Genomic DNA, 16,100 nt, shown 5'->3' on the forward strand with positions numbered 1-16,100 from the left:
AAAAATACTTTTTCTTTTTCTTTTTTGGATTTTTCAATGAATTAAACTTATGACAAAAATTCTAGAGCAGTAAACATAATGTTTTTATAAAAAGGAATTAGACCTATCATCTAAGGTTGTAGAGGGTTATACGAATGAGTTTGTTGGTGTTGGTGAATCCTCCTTCGCAATGATCATCGAGATCTCCTCTTACTAGATTGACGAACCCTCCTCATGGCCTCTATGGAGCATTTGTGTTGTTGTTGTTGATGCTTAGATGTTTGCTTGTTGACAAGTGCCCGAATTGTTGTGGCATTGACTGCTTGGCGACTCCTTTATTGATGGAAATAAATTTTGAGTGAAGAAATGAGTGTTTTACCATGGGAATTTTGTCGGTTTCAGAGGTGTTTTTGATTACTTCCTCAGTTCCTCTAGAAGAATTTTATCAAAGTAACAGTGGGAGGAAAAAAAAAAGTCATTTAAAAAATAATAATAATAATGGATTCTATTGATGGACAAAAATTCTAAGAGGTCTAAGGCCTAGAGCATTTCATATGACTAGAACTTATCTATGATCCCAAGAAGCCTTTCGGGGGGAAAAACATGAGAAAAATTCGGCAACTGGACTGTAGAGTGCTTATAAATATAATGCATGCCCAAATCCACATTCTGCCACATGGTCAGAGTCAGAGAGCAAATTGGCACTTTGACAACAATTTTCTAGTTTTGGGATTTTTCTTTTTTTATCCATATTTATTATGATTTTTTTAAAAAAAAACTTTTAAGAGATAAAATCGGGATTTTATAATGATTGACTATTTTTCTGATTGGAGAAAGCTAAACATGATTAGCCTCTCTAAATTATCAAAATAATCATGTATTCATGAAAAGTTTTTTTTTTTTTTTTGAGCGAAGAAAAGTAAATAATTAATTCCAATAATTTAGTAATTTTCAATTATCTACTAGGATTATTCTATACTTGTATATCTATTATTGGATTTCTTTTTTCTTTTTTTTTTTAATATAATTAAGAGAAGAAAATGGGAGGCCCTAACCCCAACCCATCTCTAAAATCAGGGTAAATACCAAAAAGGGAAGATTAGAAATGGTGAGAAGCCCATCCCACACATACCCAGCGGCCCATCTTCGTAAACCAGTTAGACCAAGGCCATGGCCCCATTGATCACTGGTAGAGCCTTAGGAAAAGTACCCACCAATACTAACGCCCTTGCTTTGCTTTAACTAGCACCATATGACAAATGCGGTTATTGTGCTTATATGTACATGAGCAAGTAGGCATATTTGTCACTTATACAAGTGGTATCCTGTCACTGATTAGCCATTTTGTCCCACAAACGATGCTTCCTAGTTGTTATCCTCATTTTTGTATTCTGTTGAGCTCAAAATCTGGATTCGTTAGATAGCATTTTCTTTCACATTTTGAAGTTCAGGTGGACCATCTGAGGTTGTGAGCAACCCTTCATAGCAAATTAGCAATGCGTGTTGTTTTGCTAGGATACCACTCTTATGCCGGTTATGATCAACGAACTAATAGCAATCTACATCAGTTCTTTGATTTTTCTAAAGAGGAACTTGTAACTATCTGTGTAAAAATCAAAATTAGTAACAGAACAAAAAATTTATATAAAGATCATACCTTGTTAATAAAACTGGACCAGATCATGCTCTTGTTATTCTTGTGTATATCAATTTTCAGTTAGGCCCGAAATCCTAATCTTTAGGTGAGGATCCTTGTTCAGCTAGTTTATGGTCACATAAAATTGACAAAATCAATTCCTATAGCTTACAAAACAGGCAGTTGGCAAAACAGATATGAGATACCAACCAATAATTCGGCAGGCCAAATTCCATAATATTCTTTTATAGGCTTAGCTTTTACAAAAAGGTAACACCCCTATTATAGCATGTTTTTGACAAGACCAATAAGACATATCTCTCTGAATCCTACAAGTCTAGCCAAAATGAGCTCATTTTAGACAAACCATTTTAAGTTCCCATTATTTCATATTTCAAAGGACAAGAATCTTAAAAAGGAAAGAAGGAAAAAGGAAAAGCACCTTCTGACTATATCCTAGATAAAATGTCATTGAGGGCCACAACAATGTTATCATAGCACTGCCAGACACGTGATGCATCTTTGTCCCTTGCTGCATAATCTAGCTGCAATGTACATTAAACATGAACAATTGTCAGTTCCAAAGATTAATAATTTCTTCTTATTTATTTATTTTGGCTAGCTAGAACATTATTTCAGCAATAGCAGAATCTTCTTCTTCCCTATTTTTTAAAAAATTGTAAGATAAACTTCCTGTAAGAGCAAAATTGTCACCAAAAGGAACAAATCTGTCAAAACAGTATCAGAAAGAGTAACATTTCCTATGAAAATTAACATAAATAAAAATTTCCCATGCAATGGTTTATTGAAAACTACTATCTTTTGGCAGTATAATCATTTATTTGACTTGATGAAACCTGTGAATTTCAATTACAATCTAAGTGGATGATCCCAATACTAGGAATACTTAAGATCACTATTATAGAATATATCTAGTGGGTAGAAATATGAATATTATGTGGAAAGCAGAAATCTAGGGGGATATGGCATTTATCACCTTAAAATCAATGCCACAAAAAGCATCCCAATGAAAAAGTCCTCCAATTCCATGATACATAAAGATGATGTGTAAGTAACATTACCCTGGTGGCATTATTGAAGAGATTGGAATACAGCTTCCTTAGTTCGGGCCTCTCATTTCCAGGTATGCCTTGGATTATGGTATATATGTCCTGTTTCAGGTAGGCTGAGTTCTTCCTTAGGACCTTCTGTGCTTCACCCCATGACTCTGACTCAATTAGAGATTTTATTTGTAACAAAGCTTGTGCATGACCTCTGATTTCACTCACTGCCTTTTCGAATGTTTGACCAGGTACTACCATCTTAAGTTCAAATCCCTCTGCAACCTCTTGACCAAAAATCACTTCTTGTGCCAATAGTATCGACACCATTGCTGCTATTCCTCCTACTCTTCTTCTACTGAAATTAGTTCCGAGGACCTTCTGGGGCATCTCTCTCGACCTAAAAGAGGGTTTTGAACAGCAGGTGAAGGTTGGAGGATAATATGATAGGTTGGGTTGCAAGACCAATGGTGTAAATGACATCCTCTTGTGAATTTTAACAAGATAATTTGGTATAATAATCGCTATCTATACCTATTATTTCAATTTCCAGAATGGTCCAAGGATTTAAAGAAATGCTTGTTAAAAGCAACCTTTATGGTACTCAATTATCAGAGAAAGAATCTATAGAGAAAATGGTTAAAAGATGGAATTCAGACAAAGATCCTATTTCCTTTTCAACTGAAACCTGCAATTATCTGTCCCAGACACCCTCCTGCAAAAGATCGTGTTTATATGAGCATTTAGTTATCTTATAGAAACGAAAGACTATTGTTATATTCCTTCCTAGCATCATATGCTTTGTTCTTACAACATATAGAATAAGAAAGTACTACAAATAACATTACAATAGAGGGCTGAAGAACACAAAATCATCATGCATTTTTTTTTTTTTCTGGGTGACATCTGCTTTATTTGATAAAATGATGCACAGTGTTATCTTCAAATGAATAAAACATTAAAACTTTTTTTAATAAAAAATGTATATAAGAAATGAATCCAATATATCTTGAAAATTGTAATTTATTATAATATCTTATTTGGGTATTAAAAAAAAAAATCAATTTGTTTACATTTTTATTTTGAACTAATATATTTCCCCCAAAAATAAAAATAAAAATAACAAATATAGGGTAAGTCTACTGTCCACCCATACTTGTATTCCTTAATCCTTACACCAAGGCAAGCTATTCTTAACAAACACAACCACATTCAGTATCTTCTTCCTAGTACTGCCTATACCTTACAATATCAATGTAATATCAATCAGTATCTTCTTCCTAATGTTAAAGTTCAAATGAAACAACAACAACAACAACAAAATTGTCTATCATTTCAAATAAATAGGTAACAAGTAATGAACAAGAAAACAATATGTAAGAAGTTCCCTGAATTTTGAGGTGTGATAGAAGTGGGTAGAGAGAGAAAGAGCCTGTACCTGAAACTTGGTTAGTTGGCTGGCTTAGATGAGAAGTGACAGCGAAAGAGGATTTCGGTGTTTTATTTGTTATTTAATTTTAGAATAGATGATGCGAGTGAGAGTGAGAGTGAGAGTGAGAATGGGAGCAGAGGATAACATTGACACCTGGGTTAGGGAGGCCTGGCCGTCTGGGTTCACTGGAGCTAAAGGGGTTTTTTTTTTTTGTTTAAAGCTAGGCAATTTGTAAGTCAGTTTTAAAAAGTGCAACTACTTGGTTTTTTATTGCGGTGATTTTTAATTCTGTTAGACACCAAAGCAGTATGGAATTTGTAGCCAGAGGTTTTGCTTTTTCCATCATTTTTCTCAAATTATCTACTCGATTCCATTTACTCATAAAAAGAGACAAATTATCAAAAACATAAATCATGGAATCAGAATTATGAAAAAAAAAAAATCAATCATTCTCCATGCCTCCACTGTAACTGGACAAGACCAGAGCATATGAGTCAATTACAGCTAGGTCTGCTCTTGGTCTTCTGCCTTCACTAAAACGTTACCTTTGGCACTGTTTAGGCAAAAATAAAATATGTTATTATGCATATGTGTTACTTAATAGCGAAAACTAATCATAGGGTGAATTGCTAACAAAATCAAAATTTACGATATAAAACCAAAATTCTAAAACTTTAGAGTATAAAATTCAAAGGTATAATTTATAATTTACCCAAATATAAAATAGACTAATTATTGCTTAAATACAAGTTTATAAGATTTATGTGCACTATACAAAGTTTTTTTTTTTGTTGCTGAATGATGCAAAATTCAGCACTATTGGTGCTGATTTGGCAAAAGAGAGGAGAGAGAAATCAAAAGTGTCACTATTTCTAACAAATTTGTGTAGTATGTTTGTTTGGTACTCATAAATGGATTGGAGAGAGAAAAAAATGTGTATTGTAAGTTATGTTTTAATATTTAGCATAATCTATTGTAATACTTACAATATATGAATTTTCTTATTTTGTATAGTTGTTTTTTTTGTTTATTTATGATTATTTGATTTTTCTTTTTCTTTTTTGGTGCAAGTGTCACTCTATAATTCTTATAATCCATTGCTTGGTATCAAAATTGTAGTAAGCTTCTTGATTCTCTAATTTTTATTATGTTTGTGTTTATTACTTGAAAAATAATTTATTGTATATATGTTATGTAAAAAACATATGCTAATATATTGTAAATTTTTTATGTTGGTATTTATATATATTAAAGATAATGTGGATTTGCATCAATTACATTATAGTTACTATTATGTGTGCATGATTTTTCTCACTCAATTTTCTCTATCCTCTCTCCATTTTCAAAACAGTGGCACATTTCTTTCTCCTCTCTCTTATGTCCCCTCATTCTCTTTCCTCTCTCTCTTTCAAAATTGGCACCAAAGATGCCATTTTTTTGAGTAATTCAACAATTAGGGTGCCGAATTTTGTCTCTCTCCTCGTTTAGTTTAAATAAAAAAAAAACTTTATACAATACATAAAACTTATAAGAGCATTCACATCAGCATCCTCAAATTAGTAGCTAAATTAACTCAAAAAACTCTATTTTTTATAGTTTAGCTAACTATGTTTTTTATGTTCACACATCAACCTCAATACTCTTTTTCTTACTTCATTTAATTTTTTTTTTCTCTTCTCTCAACGTAGACTACTCTATGGCAATATACCTCCACAGCACCACCATATACAACAAATCAACGGCACAACCATATATAACAACATCAGAGTATCACCATCAGAAATCTAATAAAACCCACGTAAAAAATCACATCACAATCACAAAACCCACATCAAAAACTCCATTAAAAAAACTGAACAAACCCAAACACCATAGCACCACCACCACGATACCACCCATTAGAATCCTAACAAACCCAAGGGCAACAAAACTAACATAAAAACCCCATCAAAACCAAACAAACTCAAACCTAACCACCACAACAGCACCGCCATGGTTCACCATCAAAAACCAACAAACCCAAAGCCAACAAAACCCATCTGAAAAACTCATCAAAACCCACATCAAAGCCTCATCAAAACCAAACAAAGTCAACCACCACAGCAACACCACCATCTACTTTGATCTACTCCGATCATGGGGTTTCATGAGAGAGAGGGAGAGATGAGTGAAAAATAAATCAAATAAGATTTTTTTTTATAGCTGGCTAGGAGTAGTACCGTGCCATAAATTGCGTGTGACCCTCACTGATACGTCGATTTTTTTTTTTTTTTTAGTCTTTAGCAATATATTTGCTGAAGTATTAAAATAGCTACACTGATGTGAATGCTCATATTTTTTAAGCAATATTTTGGCAAAAGACTGCCCTAATTTATATTATGTGTCAATTTGGTTTCTAATTTTTTAAATGTCAATTAGTCCCTAACATTTTTGTACTGTGTTAAAATAAGTGATAGATGAAAAATGTTTATATGACTAATGGCCAAAATAAAATATTATTTTGTAAAAAAAATTCAAAATTTTTTTTTACATCAATTAGTCCCTAACAATTGTATTTTATCAACTTTAGGAAAAAAAATCCAAGCACACGCTATAAAGTCATACACTCATATTAAGGGGCTGTTTGGATGAAAAAAAAATGATCACTCATCACTCACAATAACTCTTCACTTATTACTGAAAATACCCTAACTTCCTAAGGTGGCATGTTTGGTACTTGTTTACAACTTTTGATAACTCAAAAAAATTTACTTTTTGCGAGACCCACGGATTGACTTGGTGCAGCTTTTACTTAATATTATTATTATTTCCTTCTTCAACCCCCAATACGCAAACTCACCAAACCAGGAGCTTCTTTTTCTTTTCTTTTTTTTTTTCCTTCAACCCCCAATACCCACAACAACCACTCACCAAACCTAGGAGCTTCTTATTTCTTTTTTTCTTTTGTTTTTTTTTTCCTTCAACCCCCAATACCCACAACAACCACTCACTGAACACAGGAGCTTATTTTTTCTTTTTTTTCTTCCTTCAACCCTCAATACCCATAACAACCACTTCGGTTCTAAGCTTGAAGCACAAACCCAAAAAATTCATTAGCATCCTTGACAAACTCATCTCTGATCTGAAACAAATACTATTTGGTGCTCACTTTAGACAACTACTATTTTTTCCATTGATGAGAAGAAAGCTCTGTGCTTGAGAATGACTAAAACCAATGACTGAAACAAATAACAGAAACAACTTTGGTTGTGGTGACCAAAGACTTGGTGAATTTAATGAAAGATGATGTTTTAGATAAAGAAGCAATAGATGTGAAGAAAGGAAGAAAAAAAAATCCAGATGTGAACCTGCAACTGGGTGGAAAGAGAGAAGAAGGAGCAAATGTGATAAAAGAAAGAAGGATAAGTGAAAAGCTTTAGGTGTTTGATGTGACAACACAAAGCATTGGGTCCCACAAATTCCATTTAATTACCAAATTGCCATTTAACTCATATCTCAAGTATCTGAAAACACCTCAAACTTGTTTCCAGTTTTCATAACTCATTACTCACTTTGGTGAGAATTGAGTGATGAAAACAAAATATGAAAACACATCCAAACAAGCTATTGCTCCGTGGGACCTATCATTTTTGAGTGATGAGTGATGGAAATAGAGTGATAGGTGATGGAAACATTAAAATACAAACAGCCCCTAATAAACTTATAGATAAGAAACATTCATACAACAATAATTATAAAGTGCTATAATGCAACGTACTCATCAATTCCATTAGATTTTGCAAATTTTTTAAAATCTTAAAATAAAATGCCAATTGAACCTTGTCATTTGATTTATTTAAGGGCTAATTACAACTCATCTAGGTGTGGTTTGGCCCAAATTTTTGTTGTCTACCTGTGTTTTGAAATTTGACATTTTATCCACCTGAACTATGCTCAGTTAGACTTCCGTAACCCGCCTCTCCATTTTTAGTTAAAAAACACATTTAATACAAAAACATAACATAAAACAAATCAAAAGGTCAGGGTTTGAATAAAAAATTTTAAATTTCACACTATATCATCTTACCCAAGTATCATATGGGTTGGATATTGTCTACACTTTTGGCTCAGATATTGATTGATTTCTTCATCGATATCTATGAGGGGGATGTGAGCAATGTAGAGGTAAGGTGTTGAAACCTCTTATTGTCCAATGTTCTCAAATTTCTAGATCCTAAGACGAGAAGATGGGCAAGAGTTATGGGCATTAAAATTAAATACTCCTCCGGAAAGGACTTCACACCCCAGCAATCAAGATCGCTATTTTCGAATCCTAAACCTCTAATCAAGATCAGCCAAAGGTGTTGAAAATATATTGACTTTTTTTTTTTTTTGAAATAATATATTGACTTCTTCATTGTTATCATCTTACCCAAATCTCATCTTGTCCCTAGTGCCTTATCATGTCTTCATTAAAGTTCAAGTTCTCTCTCTCTCAAAAACCCAGCCAAGATTCATGCTATGTTTTCAATTTTATTTATATTTTTTGGTTTCTCTTTAAGGCTAATACTAGAAGCTTGCTTCATTTTGATGGGTTTGTCACAAAAGGCTTATTGTTTGCTAATAAATAAATTTTTTGAGAGAAGTTCTGATAATTAATTTGTATTTTTTTTATTTGATGTTCATCCATCTTTTGCAAAATTTTAAACCCTAGTTTTTTTTATCCGTTTTATGTTATATTTTTTACGTTTAAATGTGTTTTTTTAACATAAAATGGAGAGGTGGGTTACAGAAGCCTAACTCAGGTAGATAAAATATCAAAATTCAAACCATGAGTAGATAACTTAAATTCAGGTCAAACTATAAGTGATTAAGTTGTAATTTACCATTTATTTACGTTTTAAACAAAAGCAAAGCACTCACATAATTTAGTTACAACAAGTATTTTATTGACAAAAGGCAAAAAAGTGTCAAGAGCCTTGTAATTATAACTCAAATGAAATATTTAAAATTCAAATCTTTCCTACTTAATTATTTAATTTTAAAAAGAAATTAAGTAAGAAAGTACATTTTAAAAATAAAAATACCACCGCATCCTCTTGGTGCGATGGTCACTCCACAAGTATAAGTGCTTGTGGGGTGTGGGGGGCAAGGGCAGGGGTTCAAGTCTCCAGGAGGGAGCTTCACACACATATACACTTAGATTAGGCTAGAGTATAATTCTACCTTGTATAAAAAAAAATAAAAATAAAAATAAAAATTGCACAAGAAAAGAAAACCTTTAATGGGATATAAGTCGACTGGGCCCAAAAGTATCAAACCCAAACTTAGGTGAGGGTTCCAGTTAATATTAGGGAGATTTATTTTTTTTATATAAGATAGAATTCTACTCTAGCATAATTTAAGTGTATATATATGTGAAACTCCTTCCTGAATACTTGAACCTCAATCCTTGCCCCCACACTCTACAAAACAGTTATACTTATGGAATTACCATCGCACTAAGGATATGCGGTGGTGGGGGATTTTTCCAAATAACATTGTTTTTTGAAAAAAAAACTTAAAAAAGAACAATAAGGCCCATTTGGTATAGTAGTTTAACAACGTGTTTTCAATTTTTAAATAATATTACATATATTTTTATACATTTTTTCAGGTTGCCAAACGCATCTTTAAGCTTTAAAAAGTCAGTCCCTTGAATTTGAAACCGCAATATGTTAATAGTCTGGTCAAATCTGATCATCCAGCCCAAACTTGACACCTTTACTCTCAAGTCTCAAGTATAGTCAAGTTGAACGAAGTTTCGTACATATTCATGTTCACTCTTGCATTATTTGGCAGCACATTTATGCCCATCAACTTATTGCTTTTCCACTAAATTGACAAAGTTGGTGCTTGTCATTTTTCTTTTCTTTTAGATTGTTCTAAAAATACGGAAAAACAATAAGTGGTTATGGTGCTTTTCACATGCAACCTCTCATGTCCATTTCCTATTGTTTGTCACAAGTACAATTACCATTCAATGGAAACAAGAAATATTAAACAAAAGAAACAATTTATTTTAAATCCAATTCCTACCTAAATAAAAGCTTGTGATTCAAGCATGTTATGTACTTATCCTCTTCTTAATAAAATTACGTATATTTCATCCAAAAATAATAATAATAATAATAAAAGAGCTTGAGATTTGAATTTTCAAATGCAATTGTCTTATCTTTTTTATCGATTTTAGATCATGCTCAAGACTATAATATTTTTGAATAAGGTTTTCTTCACAGAAATACAAATAAATTGCAATTTACACCTTTAAATTTTAAATTTTAGATATGCATCCCTAACATTGTATAATTTTTGAATTAAAACTCTTTCATCTATGTGTTTTGATGAGGTGTTTATTAAGTGTTTCCTCAACTCAAAATGATATTTTAAGGATTAAAATTATAAAACTTCAGGGAGAAAATAAAAAATACCCAAACTTTAAAGGAGTAAAATGCAATTTAGTCAAAATAATATTTGACATAGTTTTAATAGTGTTCAAACACCTCACTACAACACATTGATGGAATGACTTAATTTCAAACAATATGTAACATTAATGGTATGAATCCAAAATTTGAGATTTTAGGAATCAAAATCAAAATTATCCCAAATTTTAAAGGTGTAGACTTGCAATTTAGTCTAAAAATGAAATATTCAAAAAGACATTTTGATCTTTTAAGTCAGTGTTAGATTTAAACTTTGTCCTTAAATTATAGTATATTATTTCATTATGTAAGATCTAATGAGGGTTTTGTTTTGTTAAAATTTGTTATCTATTCATTTCCAATGTTTTTGGCTAGGTTTGTTTATTGGATGCATTTGTATTTTTGTTATGGATATAATTTCAATTTAGTTAAACTTCAATAACTAAATTTACCTTAATATGATGTCATGAGTCTTATATCTTTTTTTTTTATAAAAAGTCTTATGAGTCATGGCACTGCCTAATTCTTTTTACACAGTGTTTGAACCATTCCTTAGCTTATTATAAGAAAAAAAAATTATACTTGTGAGATACATGGGTCACTAAAAAAAATTATATATAAACAAAATCAAATATTTCAATAATATAACTAAAATTGAACACTAAAATATATAGTAACATGAAACAAAAATATTTATTTTAAGTTATATAACGAAGTAGATTGTGTAGAGTAAAGTTTTTATTATAACAAAAATCCATAATAAATTATTAAAATAATTTAAAATACATAAATAAATTCCTTAAGCTTCATTTTGAGCAACCTATGTTGATACTTCTAATGAATCCATTATGATCCATGTGATATAAAGAGAAACAAAGGGTAAAAAAAAACAAAATTATAAAAGATAAAAATCAGAGGGCGTCCACTTGGAATTATAGTAGATTATTAAAATAAATAATGAAACATCTTTTAACTAAAACTTTTGGTATAAGAATTTTACTCAGAGCAATGTTTGGAACTTTAACAATAGCTTATAAATCGTTGTATGACATGAGAGAGAGAGCAACCACAACATGTATGACACAATTTTTTTTATTTATGAGAAACTTGGTACAACAAAGATATGAAAAAGCTACAGCTTTACAGGCAGTTCAGGTGGATGAGGTGTCTCACCATTGGAGGAGAAACTCCTTTCCAAACCTTGCAAGTCTCATTACATCTAGCGAAACGAGCAAGTTCATGCGCAACCTTGTTATAGTCTCTTTTCAGGTGTTTGATCTTCCAGCTGTTGAAGAAATCTAGAAGACTAAGATTATCTTGAACAAGATGGCCGATTTCCCCACTAACTTCCTTTGATAAAATGTTTTGAACAATTGAGAGTGAATCTGACTTGATGATAACTTGCTGAAGTTCCATTTCCTTCGCTAGCAGGATTCTAGTTTCCCCAACCATATATAACTTCAATCTCCAAAACCATATAGTAGCTGGGAGTGACTTGCATAGCCCAGTTGCAACTTCACCCTTGGAATCTCTTATGATCACTCCTACACTTGATTTCTTCCTATCTTTCAATGTTGCCCTATCAACATTTATTTTATAAACCCCAGCTAGGGGTCTTTTATAGCTTAACTCACATGTTGTTGGCCCATGAAGGAAATGATTAGAAGCTTCTTTATAATCTAGAAGAAGATTTAAGGCAAAGTTAGTTTCAGATCTAGCTTGGTGTTTGGCAGACAGATTCATGCACTTTTGGATTTCGATTGTACCAAATTGATCATGTTGTATAACACGGTTTTTATTATATAGTATATGACATGATATGATTTGGACATGAGCTTATATAATATGTAAATTGATTGAATATATTTTAGTGACAATAACTAAACCATTGATTATTATATAATTTAAAATTTTGTTATACAATTTATTTGAGGTCCTATGATTTAATATGAAATGATTTTCTGTTTCTTTTAATTAAATAGTGATGCATTAAGCACGCAAATTAAAAATATTTAGAAATTCATGATTTTAATTAAAATTTTTGATGCTCTGTGATGTAATTTTAAAATCACCCCAAAGTCTAGACAAATTACTTAATCCATGCAATTTTTAAACAAAGGGTAATCACTTGGCACTAGGAGAGAAATCCCAAAGAGAAGATAGCTATTTGTTATGAAATGTGCTACGTCCACAACATTTTTACAACATTTTCACAACAAATCATAGGTGGTTAGTTATTATTGGTTCAAATTTGAACTTAACACTAAGATTACTTTTTTGCCCCAACAATAACAACCAGTAACAACCTGCCACTTAAGATTTGTTGTAAAAAATATTGTAAAAATGTTGTGGACATATCATTTCTCATTTGTTATACCTATGCTTTTGGAATTTAATTTGCATTATATAGTATGTAATGAGTTCTATTGATAATTACCAACATAATAAATGTTTTTATACGCGTTTCTTTTTTATGGTTTCAAGTTTCAACAATGGGAATATTTGAATTCTAAACATTTTCCTTAGAAACATTAAAATATGTCAATTGAGTTACAAAATTCTTGATTTTTATACACATTCATTTATAATACTAACGTAAAACTTTATATATATATATATATATATATATATATATGACACGTAAAAAACATGATAATATTCAAAGTCAAAATGAAAATATTTGTTTGGTTTAGTTTATAAGTTGGCTTATGTTTTTACCGTACTTATGTATAATTTTTTAAACCCTATGTTTTTTAGGTGTAATTGTGTGATTTACTTCATTTATTTATTTAGTCAAAACTAACCAGTAGAAATAAGTTATACCAAAAACACACTTACAAAATACACTTTCTATAATTAGAGACTACTCTTTAATTCCCTTTAATCTTATAAAAAAAAAAGATGAACTTTTTTAGCTTATTGTCCATGTATAGTTTTCTTAAACTTAACTTTTTTTTGCACAATTTTCATATGATCAATTTTAAGCAAATAAGCTTTTAACTAAAATATAATCTAAATACAAAAAATTGAGGTTTAAAAAAGCAGTATATTTACCATTTTTTAACCTAAAATGTCAATAAAAATAAGTTATACCAACTCATACATAGCTACACCTTACATAGTTGGAGCGTATATTGTTATTTTCTTAAGTTTTATATAAAGAAAAATAAATAAATAAATGAATAATATGCATTTAGAAAAAAAGAAAAAAAAAAAAAAAGGAAGGCATATATAACACACAAAACTTATACTTCAGTATGGTTTGAGAGAAATGATTGATAGACAATATTTTTATTTTTTTATTATAGAAGTTGAATTGTGGACTTGAACCGTAAATTGTTGCTTTTTATGGAATTCCTACTTGTCATCACACTTGTTGCTTTTACTAATTTATTGAAAGTATAAAAAGATACACTTATACGTAAAAATAAGTAAATAACTTTATAAAGTTGTGCATCTCAGAAAAAATAAATAAATGGTACAGTGTTATTTTGGATAAAACTTAATACTAATTACATGTAATTCTACAGTTACTTTTACATTTCTCAATTATTGCATGGTTCATTCAATCATCTAGTTGAATTTAATTATACATTATAAGATAATTAAGCAACTATATTTTGGATAAGCATCGTATCAGCTACCTTATAATAGGGTAAGGTAAGGTAGTAATTTAGGGAGAAAAATAAAAAAGAAAAACACCCCTCATCCATCCCCTTATATTTAAGGAGGTCTCTTCATTCCCTAAACCATTATTTGATCATTTGTTGTGTCTTAGTAATTAAAAAGGTGAAAATTTGGTGTTTTGAAAAGTAAGAAAAATAATAATAAAAATGAATAAATAAATAATATTTAAATGAAATAGATGATAGAATATGAAATTTGATGGAAATGAAAAGAACAAGTAATTAGCTAAATAGAAAGAGTACATTATCCTAAAATAGAGAGAAAATTTGTGGTAAGTTGATACTAATGATCTAACTTAACTAAAACCTACTAGTATTTTTAATGGAGACATTTATCCTCATCTTGGGTTTGACTTGGGTCCAGTGTCATGTGCACTAAACCTGATAGGATGTTACCATTTGTCCAAAAATTGCCATGTGTTAGCAACCCAATATCTTATCAGGTCTCTTGCGTATGACTAATTCTACCCAAGCCTCTCCTCTCCCTCCCCCCCATCTCTTGTAAGTAAGTTTGTCCTGAATTTTTTAAGTTTTTCTAGTATTACAACCAAATTTACAATTTTTGTCACAATTTTCTTGAGCGTTCACAATGGGTATTGTATATGCCACACGTTGGTAATATTTAACATCAGTGCCTCAAAATCCCCCATTACCCAGTCTTGCAAAGTCTTGCAATTGCAAAAAAAAAAAAAAAAAATTGCAATTATGCTATAGTGCCGTCCTAAAAATAGGATGACACTGTAGCAATATGTATACATTTTTATATTGTTTTTTTTCCTTAGTGATGGTGGGTGAGTATTTTTAATTATATTTTTATGAATAGGAAGAGAGAGAAAGAGTTGGTAAAATTAATATTTTAATGAATAGATGAGATAAATAAGAAATGTGATATTGGATATATTGTAAAATGGTATGATATAGTTTTTGAGATGGTAAAATATAATAGTTTAAAGATTTTATATGTTGGTAATATTTAGCATCAGTGCCTCAAAACCCCTCATTACCTGGTTTTGCAATTGCAAAAAAATTTGTAATTATGCTACGGTGCGATCCCATTTTTATGATGGCACCGTAGCAACTTGTATGCATTTTTATATTGTTTTTTTCTCTAGTGATGGTGGGTGAGTATTTTTAATTAATTTTTTATGAAGAGGAAGAGAGAGAAAGAGTGATTGAAATTAATATTTTAATGAATAGATGAGATAAATAAAAAATAAGATGTTAAGTGTATTGTAAAATGATATGATATGATATAATTTTTGAAATTATAAAATAAAATAAAATAGTTTAAAAATTCCAGATGTAAATACTTTCACAGTAAATTGTAATCAGTCGTCTGTGCATAAATTCATTATTTATTTCATCTTTCACAAACAATTGTAGCAATAATTTAGCAACTGTTTATAGTAATAGATATTTTTGGAAATTTTTTAGTTTATTTAAAATGAAAAATCGAAAAAAGAAAAGAAAAAAAAGATTACCATGCGTTCACTTATTACAAGTAGACTAGTCCAAACTCTCTCTCTCTCTCTCTCTCTCACCCACGCACACATCATCTTCCAAAGGAGCAAGTCACTCACCTCACCTCCTTCCGGATGACACGGTTTCACTGTGCGTGTACAAATTTTCCTTTTTTATTTTTTATTAATTTAAAATTTTCATATTTGTATAAACAAAAAAATCCGTACTCTGACAAGGACCCCCCTGCAAGGATGGTGGCACATGCCTACTGTCACATCACTTCTCCCTCTCTAATCAACGCTCCTTGATTCACTTGTACGGTTCTATTCAACGGCTCTGATTCCTCTCTCTCTCTCTCTCCTCCAGCTTTCCCCCGGACCCCTCTCTCTCTCTCTCTCTTTA

At 30.8% G+C, this 16,100-nt stretch overlaps 2 protein-coding genes across 4 annotated transcripts; both read right to left on the bottom strand.

The window, feature by feature from the left end:
* Positions 1 to 1,023: 1,023 nt before the first annotated feature.
* Positions 1,024 to 4,357, bottom strand: LOC142607899 (psbQ-like protein 3, chloroplastic). Of its 3 annotated transcripts, none has more exons than XM_075779569.1 (4): positions 4,115 to 4,356; positions 2,698 to 3,391; positions 2,058 to 2,160; positions 1,024 to 1,582 (listed from the first exon to the last, which is right to left on the bottom strand). In XM_075779569.1, the coding sequence occupies exons 2-3, from the start codon at positions 3,157 to 3,159 to the stop codon at positions 2,065 to 2,067; spliced, it is 558 nt and encodes a 185-aa protein (XP_075635684.1). In that variant the 5' UTR covers positions 3,160 to 3,391; positions 4,115 to 4,356; the 3' UTR covers positions 1,024 to 1,582; positions 2,058 to 2,064. The 3 variants fall into 3 exon arrangements, with proteins under 3 accessions (XP_075635684.1, XP_075635693.1, XP_075635675.1); XM_075779578.1 differs by lacking the exon at positions 1,024 to 1,582 and adding an exon at positions 1,614 to 1,739 and having other exon boundaries at positions 4,115 to 4,357; XM_075779560.1 differs by lacking the exon at positions 1,024 to 1,582 and having other exon boundaries at positions 1,799 to 2,160.
* A 7,334-nt stretch (positions 4,358 to 11,691) lies between these two features.
* Positions 11,692 to 12,294, bottom strand: LOC142629124 (uncharacterized). The gene has a single exon (XM_075803110.1). It carries the CDS (start codon positions 12,292 to 12,294, stop codon positions 11,692 to 11,694), a length of 603 nt encoding a protein of 200 aa, XP_075659225.1.
* Between the last annotated feature and the right edge of the window lie 3,806 nt (positions 12,295 to 16,100).

The sequence above is a fragment of the Castanea sativa genome, chromosome 1 (genome assembly GCF_040712315.1).
Source record: "Castanea sativa cultivar Marrone di Chiusa Pesio chromosome 1, ASM4071231v1".
Taxonomy (NCBI): Eukaryota; Viridiplantae; Streptophyta; class Magnoliopsida; order Fagales; family Fagaceae; genus Castanea; species Castanea sativa.